The sequence below is a fragment of the Centroberyx affinis genome, unplaced genomic scaffold, assembly GCF_046629955.1.
Source record: "Centroberyx affinis isolate AG114_WGS23_722 - 3 ecotype Tasmania unplaced genomic scaffold, CSIRO-AGI_Caff_v1 ptg000185l_1, whole genome shotgun sequence".
NCBI classification, from domain to species: Eukaryota; Metazoa; Chordata; class Actinopteri; order Beryciformes; family Berycidae; genus Centroberyx; species Centroberyx affinis.
This window is the reverse complement of record NW_027278880.1, coordinates 357,858-374,430: the sequence shown is the minus strand read 5'-3', so window position 1 is coordinate 374,430 and position 16,573 is coordinate 357,858. Positions and strand designations below refer to the sequence as shown.

Here is a 16,573-nt window from a genome sequence, read left to right as displayed (position 1 = left end):
GCTCCATGCAGCTCTTACAGCATAATCCAAGTCTCTTGAAGCCAAAAGATACCAAAGTGACTTGAAAAGACTGCGCCGGCCTCGATAGCTAAGACTAGCGCAAGATTTTAAAATAGAAATGCTGGTTTAAAGTAATTACTTTGTATTTAATTGTCAAATTCAGTAAGTGAGCACCCATATTAATGTTTGATGTCATAATAATAATGAAAAGGGTTAGTGCCATTTTTAACTATAAACGCTCCATGTATTACACTGTGCAGAATACATACAGAACAGAGACTACATCTAACATTAAACCGATTTTCTACTGGCATGGGGGTGAGTAGATAATGACTGAATTTTCATTTTTGGGTGAACTATTCCTTTAACATGAGCAGAGTTGATGACAGATTGAGTGGTGGACTGTCTCACCGCTCCCTGAGAGATGTCTTGCCCTGCACCACCAGCCAGTCAGTCATGTCCTCAGCTGTCAGCTCAGATGGGACCTGCTTTTGATGCTGAAGCCTCAAAAACTGCACCATCATTTTTTTCTGCAAGACGATAGAAAACATCAGATGTTCTCATGTATAATCATAGGAGACACTTTACCAGAATTTGTCAGGTGTTTTATTTTGTGTGAGACAAAAGTGGTTCTTACTTGTACTTCATAGTACTTCCACTCCCAGCAGAGCTGTACAGTGTCTCTGTACACCGGTACATTGAACAATGCCTTTGAAGGAAATGTGATAATGTCACTCAAAAGCCTCTTATGCTACATTTAATTACAGCTCAAAATCTTTACAATTTAGCCGCAATAAACAATGCTCACATACCTTGATGGGTCTATAGATGACCCTTTCTCCTTCAATCCAGTCCATTGATGTTTTGTTACTGGATGACAAATCAACAGTGCAGAAACAACGACACAATAAAACCAACTACCAAACTCACAACTACAAAGAGATGTAAAAGCACTCAAACACAGTTGATACTGGTGGCTGAAATGAACTCAGAGTGTTCAGGGAGAAAGTTTCTGTGAGAGACGGAATGGACTTATTGTTGAGTCACTGGGAGTAGAATTCAGCAAATTTATGACAGACAGATCCTGTTTTGGTTCAAACTGTTCAGGCAGAGATGACCAGGGAAAGTACATGTCTGGGCAATTATGATGATCAAGATCGATCAATAAGTTGCCTTTACATTTTTTATTTAATCACACAGGAATGTCTTTTTGCAAGGCAACACTTGAACGTTAGATGTTAATCCTGTGTTTTGACTTGGTCAGTTGGTATTGGGAGTGTAGCCTACATTGCCCTAAAAAACTGCCAGGTGTGTCAGCACTTTTATATCCTTGATACGCACACTGTGTAACATTTTGGTCAACATTGCAGGATTACACAGCCTAAGTAGATGGATAAACACTCTCACATTGTCTACATGGCAACTTCTAATGCTATGGTATTATGCTGCAAGTCTGACTTCAATTCCTGTTGACTGACAAGTTGCCTCGTCATCTTCTCCAAAAATGTTGCTTGTTGTATCACAACAACAGCTGTTAGACTCTTAGTCTTGTTATGCTATGGCCTGTAGGTTCATAATTTATAAAAACAAAATCTCAATCTTCATCACTTTAGCGTTCTGGCTAACTCTGCTAGTATGTAAACAGTATGTAAACAAATCAAGTTATGCTTGAAGTCTCACTGGAAGAAAGATCTTCTGCCATTAAAAGTGCATTCTATTGAACCAGCATATACAAATATAGCCTATACAAAGCCATGTTAACTCAATGTAAAAGAAAAATGTATAAACTGTAAAAAGTAACTGGTCATCGTCGGAAATCAATTCTGTTCTCAAATCAGTTCTCATTCATTCTTTCCTCTATGCAGTCTTTGTCTTTTTTTCTCTCACTTGCTCTCTTTTATAGTTGATTACGGACTGATTGTTGCACTTAGCATTTGCTAACAACAAGAAGATTATGGTAATTATAGTAATGTCTCAATTAATGTGTTGATGATTTATTGATGTTAAAATGCAACATGTAACAACTTTACATAGTGGAGTGAATACCTAACAATCAAATTTTAAAGAATCTTGTTTCTTCCCAGAGGTCAATACAGATGCCACCGAGTGTTATAAGCAGATATTATGAACAAGATGAGTGATAGTGGGGATTCCCATGATTTGTGGCCATTGGCCCAGAGGAGGAGGACAGTAGGCTGGTGGAAGAGAGGCAGCAGAAATGGTTCTTTTATTGGATTATATATTTTTTCATGTTGCTTGGCAGCGGCTGCGTCAAGCCACTGAGAGTTACCAACAGTAGGGCGATTTTGCCTTCAAAATAAGAGCATAAAATCTGTCGCTCCTGGGGTGAAGGAAATTTGGCATGATGTTTTTACTCAAAATAAGTAATATATCACAATACTATGGGGATCGTTACAATAAAATGGACTAGAACTCCAGCTGTTAAGTTGATGTTTTGTGCAAAATGTCATTTTCACAGCAGATATTAGACATTTAGGCGTATGCAATGTGATGAATTACTTAAGGGTTTTATTGTGAAGGTTATGACCGGAATCGTATTTTTTTATTTGGGGTAGCTTGACGCTGGGCATGCCTCCTGGTTTCTAGTTCAGTGGGCAGCAACGTTTCAAAGTCAAGTGCACATATTTGTGAGGTGGCGACCTAAATAGTTAGGTAAATGTTTGTTTTACTAATCTTATCTCCTGTTGTGGAATATGGCTAACGTTAGCGTCACTGGGGCTTCAGCTTCCAGTCCTTTTCATCCTACTCTGCTGCAAACCGTGGCTAACGTTAGCTTCATGTGCCACTTCCTCCGCTGATAACGCTACTGTGTTGTTAACCAACGGGGATTTCAGTGTGTGTGTTTTTTTTACTTTCCAAGCTGCAAAGCGAAGCAACGCAGGCAGGTGAGGACTTTTCAACTAGCTACTGTGCCGTTTTTAGTCTGCACGTAACCTCGATGCTTTAATTTCTTGCGCGACATTCACATGCAATCTGTTTAAAAAATCTGTCCGTTTCATGATGCTTTGCTTATCGGGCAATGTACACACATCAAAGAATACGTAGGGCCTTTGACGAATGCTAAGGAACCGCTCTTGAATTCGGCATATATACAATACACCAAACAGCGCTCCTTTCAATAAAATGTCAACTTTTAGAATTGGGTCACCTGTTATCCCACGATGTTATCCCACCAAATGAATTGACACAGCGGAGGGCGGTAGCGAGCAATATGAACCCATCTAAAAGTTGAGATTTAATTGACTTAAAGTGCTGCTTGGTGGATTTAACGTATGCCGAATTTACCAGAAGTGACCGATTCGTCACAGGTTATAAGTCATGTTTTCCCAGGTGTGCCTCTTTACCAATAAACAAGATAAGATAATAATCTGCCAGGTTGTCGAGTGGAGCTTGGCGTAAGCTTCTCTTCGGATAGAGAAAACGACACTCGAGGCTAGTTTGGACATAATACGTCGTGGCACGTTACACGCCTGTACTGTTTGTCGAGAAACACTCTCCTACAGTTAGTAACGCGTTACCTTGCAATAACGTGTTGCTGTACACCTTGCAATTGTCCTTTTTTGTTAAAGTTAATTGAGCAAAGAACTAAGTGTCTGTGCTAATCTAGGTTTAAATAAGTAGATTCACTGTCCCATTCGGTTCATACTAGAGTGAATGTGATGGGTTGCGTTCTGGTGGCATCAGATTCAGAATATGAATTACACGATAATGATGGTGAGCAAAATATCAACAGTGGAACATAATGAGACAAAACGAATGTAATATGTACAATATAAAATACACCAAAACTGATGTGATGATAGATGTGCAGACATGTAAAAAAAACAAAAAACAAAAAAACGAATAAAGAACTTTTATTTAGAACTTTATTTTTTTGTGTGTGTGTATGTGGGGGGGGTATAAATATTAGCTAATTTGACTATGCTAACAAAAGAAATAAAAGTCAGAATACAGTGTTTGTATTTGTGTTCATGCTTAACATTTCATTCTGATAGGATGAAAGCATTGTTTTTTTCTCCTTTTCACCTGTGATACCTCACCGTAACAGAAGTTGATTTCTGTGCTCTTCAGCTGCTGCAGCAGAGGACAGGGAGCACCGGTGCTTCAGATAGGCCACTCCTGAGAGATTGACTGACCGACCGACCGACTCACCGGAAGATGGACTGATCATCAAAACCCCCATCCGCCCCTCACCTCCTTAAGTTTGCTCCTGTTGGGCCCCTGGGGCCCCTCAGGAAGCAGACGTGATGGCAGCCTCTGGGGCCGCGAGACACCCGCTGTGGCGCCTCCTGTCGCCGTTCCGCAACCGGCAGGAGCGGGTGGTGCTGGCCCGCAGCGAGAGCCTGCCGGGGGAACACGTGCTGAAGATCACCGTCACCGAGACCACGGTGATCGAGGCCGAGTCGGGGGTGTGGAACCAGCGCTCCCTGGCCTACCTGGGCCTCTGGTACTTCTTCAGCTTCTGCACCCTGTTCCTCAACAAGTACATCCTGTCGCTGCTGGAGGGGGAGCCCAGCATGCTGGGTAAGGAGGAGGAATAACCTCTTCTACTACTACTAATAATAATAATAGTGAGTAGGTGTAGAGATTTTTTCCTTCCCGATACCGATTCCGATACCTGAACTTGCGTATCGGCCGATACCGAGTACCGATCCGATACCAGTGCGTTAAAAAACAAATATATATGTTGTTATTATTTTTTAACAGCTGTATACTACTAACCCTGTATGGATGTGATATGATTGCTATCATTGTTGTATGGCCTGGCTCAGGTTAAACCCTTTGTAAAACATGAACAAATATATAAAGAGAATGAATGCTATAGGACTTTATTATCTAGTTTGACAGTCAGTCATAACTGAAAAAGAATATAAATAAATAAATCTAGGAATAAATAACAATTCCTTTAAAAAAAAACTGTGAAAGTGCAGCCACAATTTAGTAAAATAAAAGACATTTCAAATTTTAAATAGTACAGTAACAGTATAAATTTAGTATATAAGTATAGATATCCGGAAAAACAGCCGTTTTATCCGGGTGAAACTACTTTAAAGTTGATTTCCAATATTGATTTCCAATACTGGTATCGGAACAACTCTAATAATAATAATAGTGAGTAGGTACGTTTTCTGAAGAAAATGTGAGGGTGCTTGCTGAAAAAACATTAGTGTGTCTCTGCTCCCTTCCATTCCCAGCAGCCTGAGCTCCTCAGGCAGGTTGTTCCAAAGTCAACAAGTCCTGATGGCAGAGAACCAGTCGCCTCTATCTTTTAATCTAGACTTCGGAACAGCCGATATAATCCTCTCGTTTTCTGTATCTACACTTTTGAGCAGACGATAGGAACCCCTTGTTTTTTATGTAGACTTTGGAACAACCAGTAAGGCCCTGTTGTTTTTTTTATCTAGACTTTAGAACAGCCAGTAAGGCCCTGTTGTTTTTTTTATCTAGACTTTAGAACAGCCAGTAAGGACCTGTTGTTTTTTTTTATCTAGACTTTAGAACAGCCAGTAAGGACCTGTTGTTTTTTTTTTATCTAGACTTTAGAACAGCCAGTAAGGACCTGTTGTTTTTTTTATCTAGACTTTAGAACAGCCAGTAAGGCCCTGTTGTTTTTTTTATCTAGACTTTAGAACAGCCAGTAAGGCCCTGTTGTTTTTTTTATCTAGACTTTAGAACAGCCAGTAAGGACCTGTTGTTTTTTTGTCTAGACTTTGGAACGGCCAGTAGAGACCTAGTTTTTTTTGTTTTGTTTTTTTGCCTTAAGTGATCAGTAAAATCTTAAAATCCTGCTGTACATCAGGATACTCTGTAGCTTCTGTCTTTACCCCGTGTACCACTGGAAGAATGGGGGAAAGACACATAAAGCTTCACCACCGGAGCACAAGAACTCTATCTGACTGATTTTGTTGGCTTTACATGGATTCCCCAGGTGCTATCCAAATGCTCTCCACCACCATCATAGGCTGTGTAAAGATGTTCGTGCCGTGCTGCCTGTACCAACACAAGTCCAGGGCCGAGTACCCCCCCAACTTCGTCATGATCATGCTGTTTGTCGGCCTCATGAGGTGAGTCGTCTTCATCTTCACCTGAGATGATGTTTCCAACCTAGTTTAGTAGGTTTGTGGCGAGTATCAGCTGAACTTTCGCGAACTCTCACAGTGCCACGCATGCTAGAAAGTTATCGATCATATTCACAGAGGGCTTTAATCAACTTATTTCTTGTGGTACAGTGGTGCCAATCTCGGAACCCGTCGTCTATCGGTCTGACAGTCCGATTAGCAACTTTATAAATGGTTATGACGTGGTGGTAAGTTTGGTTTTGGAGGGATACATCTGCTTCTATGGCTCGCTGCTGCACATGCTTAAGACTTTAGTCAGGGAGTACATAACCCCCCCCATACAGTACATAGAAGCAGATCTAAGCAGGTGGAGCTGGATAGGGGCGGAGGGTGAACAAAAGCAGCAAGACTTGTTGCTTAAAAGGCTTGACATTAGGGTGTGTGGACGAAAACTCGGTTTGACAGGTTTATAGTGTTGAATATTCATGATTATGTTAATAGAGGTAGAACATAATAAAGCTATTGGTCAAAAAGTATAAGGTCATATGAACAAGACCGAACAACCAATGATAATTATAGTTCTGGCACTTTAAGGCCTTTTAAAGTTGAATCTTCTAATGGTGAAGCAGATTCAGTATTCTTGGGTTTTGGGCACTTAAAGGAATAGTTCACCCAAAAATGAAAATTCTGTCATCATCTCCTCCACCCTCATGCCAGTTGAAACACAGGTGAAGTTTGTCCATATAACACACAGGGAGGCTGCCAGCACAACTCCATAGCAGCCTTCTCCAAAACAACTGAAGTCAGTGGGGACCAGTTCTTCAGAGTTCCAAAAAGACCTACAGTATATTTACACCATCATTTAGTGAAAATCTGATTTGCGACAAATAATGGTGTATAGGTCTTTCTATTCACAGTGTGATTGTTTGGCTGTTTTTGTTTTGGAACTCTAAAGAACTGGTCCCCATTGACTTCAGTTGTTTTGGAGAAGGCTGCTACCAAGTTGTGCTGCAGCCTCCCTGTGTGTTATATGGACTAACAAATTTCACCTGTGTTTCATTTGGCATGAGGGGGAGTAGATGATGACAGAATTTTCATTTTTGGGTGAACTATTCCTTTAAGACTTTAGTCAGTGAGTACATAACCCCCCCATACAGTACATAGAAGCAGATCTAAGCAGGTGGAGCTGGATAGGGCGGAGGGTGAACAAAAGCAGCAAGACTCTTTCACCAGCAGAGCAACAGTCTGCATGGCTAAACAGGGACATTTAAACACGGTGTTGACAAGGTGTTGCTTAAAAGGCTTGACATTAGGGTGTGTGGACCAAAACTCAGTTTGACAGGTTTACTCAATCTGCAGGATGGGAGTAAAGGAACTCTGGGTGATTACACTGAGTTTTATAGTGTTGAATATTCATGATTATGTTAATAGAGATAGAATACAATAAAGCTATTGGTCAAAAAGTATAAGGTCATATGAACAAGACCGAACAACCAATGATAATTATAGTTCTAGCACTTTAAGGCCACTTCGTCAATGTTATCTATGAGATTTGGGCATTTGGACATTCCAGGCTCCCAGTTCTGTGAGAAACACACAGACTGTTACTTTAGAGTTGAATCTTATAATGGTGAAGCAGATTCAGTATTCTTGGGTTTTGGGCACTTAAGGTGTAAAAATGGGCCAAAGGTGACATACCAAGTGAGCATATAGGAATGTTGCTAAGTATAGCCACTTTTCCATTTCCTCCTCAACAGGTGTGTGTATGGGAAAACCTTAACCTGAACTGATTCCAGTAAAACATTTTGACTGGATTCCACACAATCGTGCGTGAATGTGTTTTTTTTGTTGTTGTTGTTGTTGTTTTTTTACTATTGTTATGAGCACTATTATTATTATGATCCTGGGTTTCAACGCAGAGGTTTGGTGTCCTGTGGTCTAAATACTGTTTCAGAGGCTGGGAACACTGTATCATTGTAACTGATACGGCAGAAGCTCTAAGGATCGCGATGTCGGTCAGTTGCTCTGTTCACCACTTTTGGTCACGTGGGTGAAAGTGTGCCGCAGAGAATTAGACCGCAGACTCGCAATGGGGACATGTGAGTCCAATTCCCAGCAGGGACGCTTCCACAAAATTCAATGTCGCTGGGCTCTTAAGTCTTGTTTTGAAATTTTGAAATGAAAATGGCCAAATTTAAAAGATACTGAACCTCGGCATTGAATATAAGCTTCGGCAGCCTCAATAGAGTATAATCAGTGTCGGCTTTCAAAAATCCATATCGAAGCCGTGAAGAACACACTCCCTAGTCACGCCTCGCAAAGGCCTCAGTTTGTCCCTTTGAGCGGCTGTTTGCTGAGATTCCTGTGTTTGTGTTGAACAAGCAAACTTCACCTCAGAGGGAGTACCACAGGTTTTTAAGGTTACATTGTACCTTGGGCAACATTTTTGCTTTTCAGCACACACCCCTCTAGAGGAGTTCAGCAAGTCGAAACACTGCTGCCTTGATAATCTGCCTTGAGGATCTGTCGTTTTTTCATATTCCCATACTCTCTCGCATGTGTATATATTGCATATGTCGCAATATTTTTTATAATGTTGCACATATTTCATACTGCTGTATAATGTCATTACTATTTTTTTATTTACTATATTTTCATTTAGTAATATGAAATATACAATATATCAATATCAGTTGTTCTGACTGAAATACAATAAACATGTAATCAGACTCCATCACATCAGAGGTGGATGACACTGACCGGACTACATCCGATGTTTACTAAAAGCGATACAAATAAACAAAAGTTCCTCCCGTTCTTCAGGTTCACCACGGTGGTCCTGGGCCTGGTAAGCCTGAAGAACGTGGCGGTGTCCTTCGCCGAGACGGTGAAGAGCTCAGCGCCCATCTTCACTGTCATCATGTCCAGGCTGATCCTGGGGGAATACACAGGTAGAGGACATATGCATATTTATCCGTCTATCGGGGTGGGGGGCGGATACCTGGGTTTCTAGGGACACTTAACTCCCATTCATTTCTAAAGGAAATTTGTATTTTCCTGCTTTCCTTCCCGATCAGGTCTTCTTGTTGTCTTCATTGATGCCGCTTTCCATGTTCTGCATTGGTTGCATATGTGATAGAGACTCTGGATATACCGCTGGATATGTCACAATACATTAGGGCTGAACAATGAATCGAAATTTTATCGAAATCGCAATATGGCCTACTGCAATTTTCAAATTGCAGGAGGCGCAATATTTGTTAAAGGTGAAATGTGTCAAAGTAGCATTTTAAAGTAAATATTGTGGTGCTGCAGAGATGTCCTGGCCTACACATCATATTCTACAGACTTAAGAAAACATCTTTGTTTGGTACAGATCCCCGCAAAAATCACACCATAATCATTTTAATACGTTTTTCAATGAAAATGAGAATAATGATGTAAAAATGATCATTCCCTCTAATATCGCAAATCATATCGCAATTGCAATATCAGTCAAAATAATCGCAATTAGATATTTTTTCAAAATCGTTCAGCCCTACAATACATACATCCTCATATATTCACCGTAGTAGTAGTAGTAGTAGTAGTAGTAATTTATTTCGGTCCTTTTTAACAATTTTCCAAAATACATAGAAATACATAAATAACAATAAGTCATTAAATGAAATGGAAAACAAAAACAAATTTGACCGAAAAGGTGTAGGCTGAAGCTTTAGCTTATCATGCCTGCCCTTTTTACATGACATTCTAAGACAAAACCAAACAAGTAAAAATAAAAACATAAACAAACAAAAACAAAAAAAGTTCCAAACGTTTCATACACAATAATGATCATACCTCAGTTTTATATTTATTTACCACCTTATTTTTAAACATTTTTTAAATTTGCAAATTGAACTACACATTTTTATTTCGTTGTCACAACTATTCCACAAGTTTACCCCTTTGACAGATATACATCTGTTTTTTATATTTGTCCTTACCCTTGTTTTTTTAAACATACCTCTTCTTCTAAGTTCATACTGGCTCTCTCTAATTTCAAACAACCTCTGAAAACAGTTAGGAAGTAAATTATTTTGTGCTTTGTACATTCTGTGCAGTTTTAAGATCAACTAGATCACAAAATTTAAATGCATGTAAGTTAGTAAAAAGTGCATTGGTTGGTTCATAATAATCCGATTGATTTACAGTTCTTATAGCTCTCTTCTGTAGCATGAAAATTGGATTAGTGTTGGTTTTGTATGTGTTTCCCCATACCTCCACACAGTAGGTAATGTATGGAACTATGAGAGAAAAATACAGTATATATAGTGAGTTCTGATTCAAGATATATACCTTAATTGCTCTCATAAACATGCATGGTGTGGTAAAGTTTCCCCTCATGTGAACTCGGCCTATATGAAGGATCAAAATGATTTTCTGTTGTTGGAATCGCATGTAACGCAGTACTAACATATTGAAAGCTTGGATTGGAATTCAGGTCAGAGGTGTTGTTTTCACATTACACATTGTCTGAGTGTGTGTGTGTGTGTGTGTGTGGGTGTGTTTCCTCTCCCGCAGGACTCTGGGTGAACCTCTCCCTGTTCCCCGTCATGGCCGGCCTGGCCCTCTGCACCGCCACTGAGATCAGCTTTAACATGCTCGGCTTCTCCGCCGCCCTCTCCACCAACATCATGGACTGGTACTGCAGCACGCTAACACAGCCATTCCACCCAAGGTCCACAGCAGTGCGATCGATGCTTTACTTACTATGGTGTCCCTTTTATCTCTCTTCTCAGTTTACAGAACGTGTTTTCCAAAAAACTACTAAGTGGAGACACATACAAATTCAGGTAAAAGCTTTTCTGCTAAATTGTGTCTTTCAGTCCAGGTTTTATGCAAATGGGACTCGTCATCATTTGCCCAGTACTTTACTACAGTCTATGTGTCTAAGTGTCAACGGTAAAACGCACTGAATTTTTGCATTATCTAACACATTTCTTTTAAAATCTGCAATTTTGTATGCCTTTTTTTTTTTTTTTTTTTTTTAGCCCTCCAGAACTGCAGTTCTACACCAGTGCAGCAGCAGTCATCATGCTTATACCTGCCTGGGTGTTCCTCTTGGTAGGTCGATGTGTAACGTGAATTTCTGTCACAGTTGGATAAATGTGATTACGTTACACACTTATTTGTATGTTATAGTGCCACAACTGTACTGTCAACCACAATAGTCATTTATGCAAATGATTTGAATTGTAAAAGGCAAATGTGACACTGCTGTTGTTATCAGAAGACAAGTTCAGTTACTATGTATTTGAAGTAGTTTAATTTTCTTTATATGTTACACTGTGCAATAGTAATGTCAACTTGATAAGAGAGGAAATAGGTTAAGAAAAAGAGAAATAGAAATAGGTAAAAAGTTGCTAGATTGGAGGCAAATGCAAAATGTTTCTGCAGAAAGTTAATTCATAAAATCACAACGATGCATCGTAGTAAAGGCCAAGGTCCAGGTTGGAGCACCGGTTTTGAAGATGTTTTGCGAAGTTTCCGTGTTCCTTTGGATTCCCAGGACATTCCTGTGATCGGGAAGAGCGGCCGGAGCTTCATCTTCAGCCAAGACATCGTCCTGTTGCTGCTTTTCGACGGCGGGCTGTTCCACCTGCAAAGCGTCACCGCCTACGCTCTCATGGGCCGAATTTCCCCCGTTACCTTCAGGTAGGAGACGGGGACAAAGGGTTTGGCTGTTTAAAGCGAAGGGATTTATCTCTACTGGCACCGTGGACAGTATGTTACCCAGCCTAGCTACTTCATGAACAATGCCCTGGTTGTGTGCCAGCTGGCACTGTCCACTGCCTGTAGTAGCTGAAGGTTTTTCAGATTGAAAATACCTGTTTTCTAGCTTTTGTCTTATATTTTTTGTGTCATCCTGATTATATCATGGACTATATTTCCATTTCCATGTCCATACTCTGGTTTAGGTCTTCTTCTGTTTATATACCCTGTGATTGAGTCTCCCTATTACCATAAATACACCACTTAACAGAATACCCCCCACCCCCCACTGTTTGACTGAGCAATAGTAAAGAAATGATGACCCTAATAGTAATCTATGCCATCTTCTCGATGAGCCTGACAAATAATCTGATGTTAACAGGTAATTATGGTTACCTAACAGGTAATTACTGGCTACGTAATCAGTTTAAGTAATAAGTAACCAGTATATGGTAGGGCTGGGCGATATGGTTGAAATCAATATCATGATAATCATAAGGATTTTTCTCGATATCAATATATATCACGATACGGTTCATATATGCAAAATCATGTTAAATAATCAAATTAATGTTCATCTCATTGAACCAAATGGTAATGTTAGGTGTGATGTCAAACAAAACAGAAATATTCAAATAATATTCCTACCATACCTCATTTTATGAGAGTTTTTATGTAAAATTTGCTTGTCATCATCGATTTAGACAGCAGAAATGTGTGTCACAATATCACAATATCTTCATATCATCACGATATGATTCCACTGAAAGACGATAAACGATAATATTGAATTATCGCCCAGCCCTAGTATATGGGAGTAAGCCAGACATCTTAACCAGGTTTCTCATAATCAGAGTATGAGCTTAACCAGGTTGTTTTATCCGAGTTATGACGCTGCCCATATCCACAAAGTTCAAGTCAAGCTTCTTTCCAAGTGAGTGAGTGATATGATATTTTGCATGTTGTCCCTCGCAAGTATCTTTGAAAATACACTACGGTAATGTTACATAGGGCTTGTTTTTTCGTGGAATCAACATGAATTCAATATTAAACACCCCCCCCCCCCCTAAACTTGTCCCCCAGTGTTGCCAGCACCGTCAAGCACGCCCTGTCAGTCTGGCTGAGCATCATCGTGTTCAGTAACCACATCACGGTCCTCAGCGCCGTCGGCACCGCGCTCGTGTTCGTCGGCGTCTTCCTGTACAACAAGGCCCGGCAGATCCAGAGGGAAGCCCTACAGGCCATGGCCGCCGAGCAGGACCACAAACCCCTGCTCCAGGACCAAGACTTCCAAGCCTCCCAGTCGTAGCGGGGGCTTCGACGCCGGGAAGACTGGAATACTGACTGAAACGGGATCAAGGGGAGTCGGCGTTCATCTCCTGGCTTACCTGTGGCTATCCAGACTGGATGACTGGATCTTTTTTTTTTTTTTTTTCTTCTTCATGCAAGCAGTTGAAGAGGCCCTACTCAACGATTTTCCTCCCTCTGGCTTCTCCAATAGAGTGTTCCAAACATCGGTTTCTCCCAGGTTCCATTTGATGTCATTGCCTACTTTGCTATAAGCAATGACACCCAGGCCCTAAACTTGCCTTTGTGGATCGGCTTGGTAAAGGGTCAGTATCTGTTTGACCAATCCTGTGGATCACTACCTATTCTCATCCCTTGAGACATTTGATCATTGTTTTTTTTTATTCCATCCCCTTGTCATAAGTTCATTAAGAGGAAACTCAGGGTTTCTTTCAGGTTTTTGAAGGGAAGTGACTTCAGAATGGTTTTTTCTCATATCTGCATTTCAGACTGTAGCAGTTTTTCTTTCATCTGTGGTAACAACAGCAAGCGAATGTATGTGATGGTGACTATCTGTAAAGCATTCAGATTCTAGTTTTTTTGTGATGGTGTTATTTTATTTGAACAGTGGATGTGAATATGCCTGTTTTTGAAGCTTGCCCAGCCAAAGCTTAGACTGACATTTTGACACACACATTTTTTTTTAAAGCAATGTGCGAAATATTTGAATGCCACATACTGCATTCTGGGAATGCACATGCTCTATCACTAATTTGTTCTTTTTCTTTTATGGTGGTTTATCCACCTTCAGTTTGTGTTTTTTCGTAGTTTTTTTTTTTTTAAAGCTTTATTTTTGTGCACAGAACGGTTCATAACACCTTACATGAACTGCTGTTTGTAACGCCTCCATAATGCCTAAACAAGCACTTCATAACAGATGGCACAATCTTTAGTACAAGTTCAGTCTTTGTCACTTTATTTTAGGTTTTCTTGTAATTTGACAGCATTTGTGACAGCTGTGCAACAGTGATGTTAGTGAGCGATTTAGCGGCAGTTGCTCTTTTCAAACAAAGAACATGCGTGACTGCTCATGTATGTGTTATAAACTGGAGATTTGCCAATATTTTTCCTTATTTTCTAAAAATTTCTAAAGACTTATTACAGCTTCTGCGGTGAATGTGAAGCATCCCACATCATGTCTTACTGCCATGGCAAACAATCAGTGGCACACTGACTGTTGTGCTGAATGGACCTCACTGCATGGTGCCAATAGTGTAACACAGTGGTTCACAGTGGGGTCCGGGGACCCCCAGGGGTCCTTGAGGGAGTTCCAGGGGGTCCCCAGCAAAAAGAGGAATAATTTATTTTCACTATAATTCCATCCATAAGTAACACAATGACAGAATGTATGACTATTTTGGTCATGGGTTTCATACACTTTCTGTAATAAAACATCTAAAAGCAAAAATCTTATCAGATGGGGGACCCTGGGACAAAACCTTATCAAATGGGGGTCCGTGGTCTAATTTGTGTCAGTTTAGGGGTCCTTGACTTGAAAAGGTTTGAGAACCACTGGTCTAACATACCTCTGTTTCCCTTGCTGAACCTAATGTTTAATGTTGTTTCTTGAGTACATTCCTCGTGTCTTTGCATCCAGGCTCACCTCGAATGCCATTTCTTGAGGTTGCCTTTTCTGACTGATCAGGTCAAATCATGTCAGTCATCGTTAATTTGAGGCTGTTACGTGGATTTGATTTTGTAAACATTCTTGTAATGCTTTACTCGTGGCACTTTACCATAGGTTTTGTGCCTCCTGAGGCTTTTGTTTGTTTCACTAAGACTATTATTTTGATGGCATCTATTTTGAATTTCACCACAAAGGGCACATACAAAGAGCAGATAAAAAGCAGGTGCTTCTGCCTAATGGAATTCATCCTGGATGGCCATTCCCTCTCATTATTTGAGAATTTATTATCTGTTGTGCTTCAAGGCTTGATCACTTTTTTTAAGAAAAAAACAAACCTGTGGGCTATGAGTTAACATTGGTGCACTATGTATATACCTGTTAATTTTACATGAATTTCCCATATTAACAAGCCTAGAGAATGCTGCTTCTAGAGGCAGATTCATTACAAAATGCGAAGGGCGTTATTCGGTTTATTCTCATCATGCATCATAAAATGTGGGAAATGGTCATTTTGAACTAGCAGTGAGCGGCTTTGAACTGTATATTTTTGGGAATATGTTCATCAAAGATGTAATAATATTCAGTGGATACCATACAGAGATGTAATCATATTGAATGGCTGCTGTAAAAGGATGTAATGATGTTCAATGGACACTGTACAGTATTGTTTTGATGGCAAAATAAAATATATTCTCCTCAGCACACCCATTTATGTCTTCATTTTTACCTGCATTTTTACATTGTATGGGTGCAGTCTTTTGTGTTGAATAGCACAATTTGAGAAGAACAGTCAGCAGCATTGACACAGTGGTCTTATGTTATATTACAGTTGTGTGTGTGTTAGCCAATTTAATATTTAATACATTGTCAGAAAATGTTAACTATCCAAGTGGTAACATCCCCTGGTCTCTGCTGCCCTCCACTGGTCAATAATTTCCATGTGTTTTTGACAGGGTCAGTCTAAGATATACAGTAGGTTTGCTGTTTATTTACCTTATATTGTTTGCCTTTTATTAAATTGTATGGGGTTAAAGTAAAAAAAATCTCATGATTGAAACGTTTTGTTTGGCCAAGTTAACCTCGCTTTTACATAAAAAAGCCATGACTAGTAAACATGGATGGATTACTGAACAGGCATGTGGAGATGTGTATGTAGTATGTACTGTATATATATGATGTAGTATGTATATGACATGTACTGTATATGATGCAATGTAAAAGCCCTTTGAGACATGCTTGTGATAAAGGGCTATATAAATAAACAAGACTAGACTAAATTTATTTAATTATGACAATGCATTCTGTCTACCAACCGCTAGGGGGTGCTTGCTAACAAAGCTGAGACCAGGTCCATTAGTGGGACCTAGTGAGATTTTAGGGTGTAGGATGGACTCTCCATCATAATACTTAAGCACAGTATAAGACATATGGTTCATTTACGAATGACATTAGAATCCAGTTCTTGAGGTTCCAGAGAAAATATAAACCATCAGAACCATTACAGACAATCTAATGTAATACTTTTGCAGGGCACTGTGCAAATGAATACAAAAACACAACAATACCGCACGTCCCTGTTATGTGCTGTATATTGAAATGGAAACCCTGCTCACTCACAAAGAATAAGTCGTAGCGAGTGAGAATGAGTCGTAGTGCTGAAGTTGATGTTGGTGGGGACTCAAGTCACGAGTCATAGTTTTAATTGCTTGAGACTTGATTTGATGCATGAAGAGAGAGACTTGGCTTGGGTTCTGGTGAATTGGGA

General features: G+C 39.9%; 1 protein-coding gene across 1 annotated transcript; it reads left to right on the top strand.

Moving 5' to 3' along the window:
* Window positions 1-2,637: 2,637 nt before the first annotated feature.
* On the top strand, window positions 2,638-13,191 carry LOC139658228 (solute carrier family 35 member E2A-like). The gene is made up of 9 exons (XM_071536306.1): window positions 2,638-2,906; window positions 4,093-4,545; window positions 5,951-6,086; window positions 8,904-9,031; window positions 10,644-10,764; window positions 10,862-10,915; window positions 11,114-11,186; window positions 11,632-11,777; window positions 12,918-13,191. The coding sequence occupies exons 2-9, from the start codon at window positions 4,269-4,271 to the stop codon at window positions 13,141-13,143; spliced, it is 1,161 nt and encodes a 386-aa protein (XP_071392407.1). The 5' UTR covers window positions 2,638-2,906; window positions 4,093-4,268; the 3' UTR covers window positions 13,144-13,191.
* The last annotated feature ends 3,382 nt before the right edge of the window (window positions 13,192-16,573 follow it).

Bases quoted from the DNA above. Each gene is read 5' to 3' on its own strand.
- LOC139658228 (XM_071536306.1), top strand. From the start codon at position 4,269: ATGGCAGCCTCTGGGGCCGCGAGACACCCGCTGTGGCGCCTCCTGTCG. The intron at 6,087-8,903 runs GTGAGTCGTCTT...CCCGTTCTTCAG, and splicing joins CTGTTTGTCGGCCTCATGAG to GTTCACCACGGTGGTCCTGG. The intron at 11,187-11,631 runs GTAGGTCGATGT...TTGGATTCCCAG, and splicing joins CTGCCTGGGTGTTCCTCTTG to GACATTCCTGTGATCGGGAA.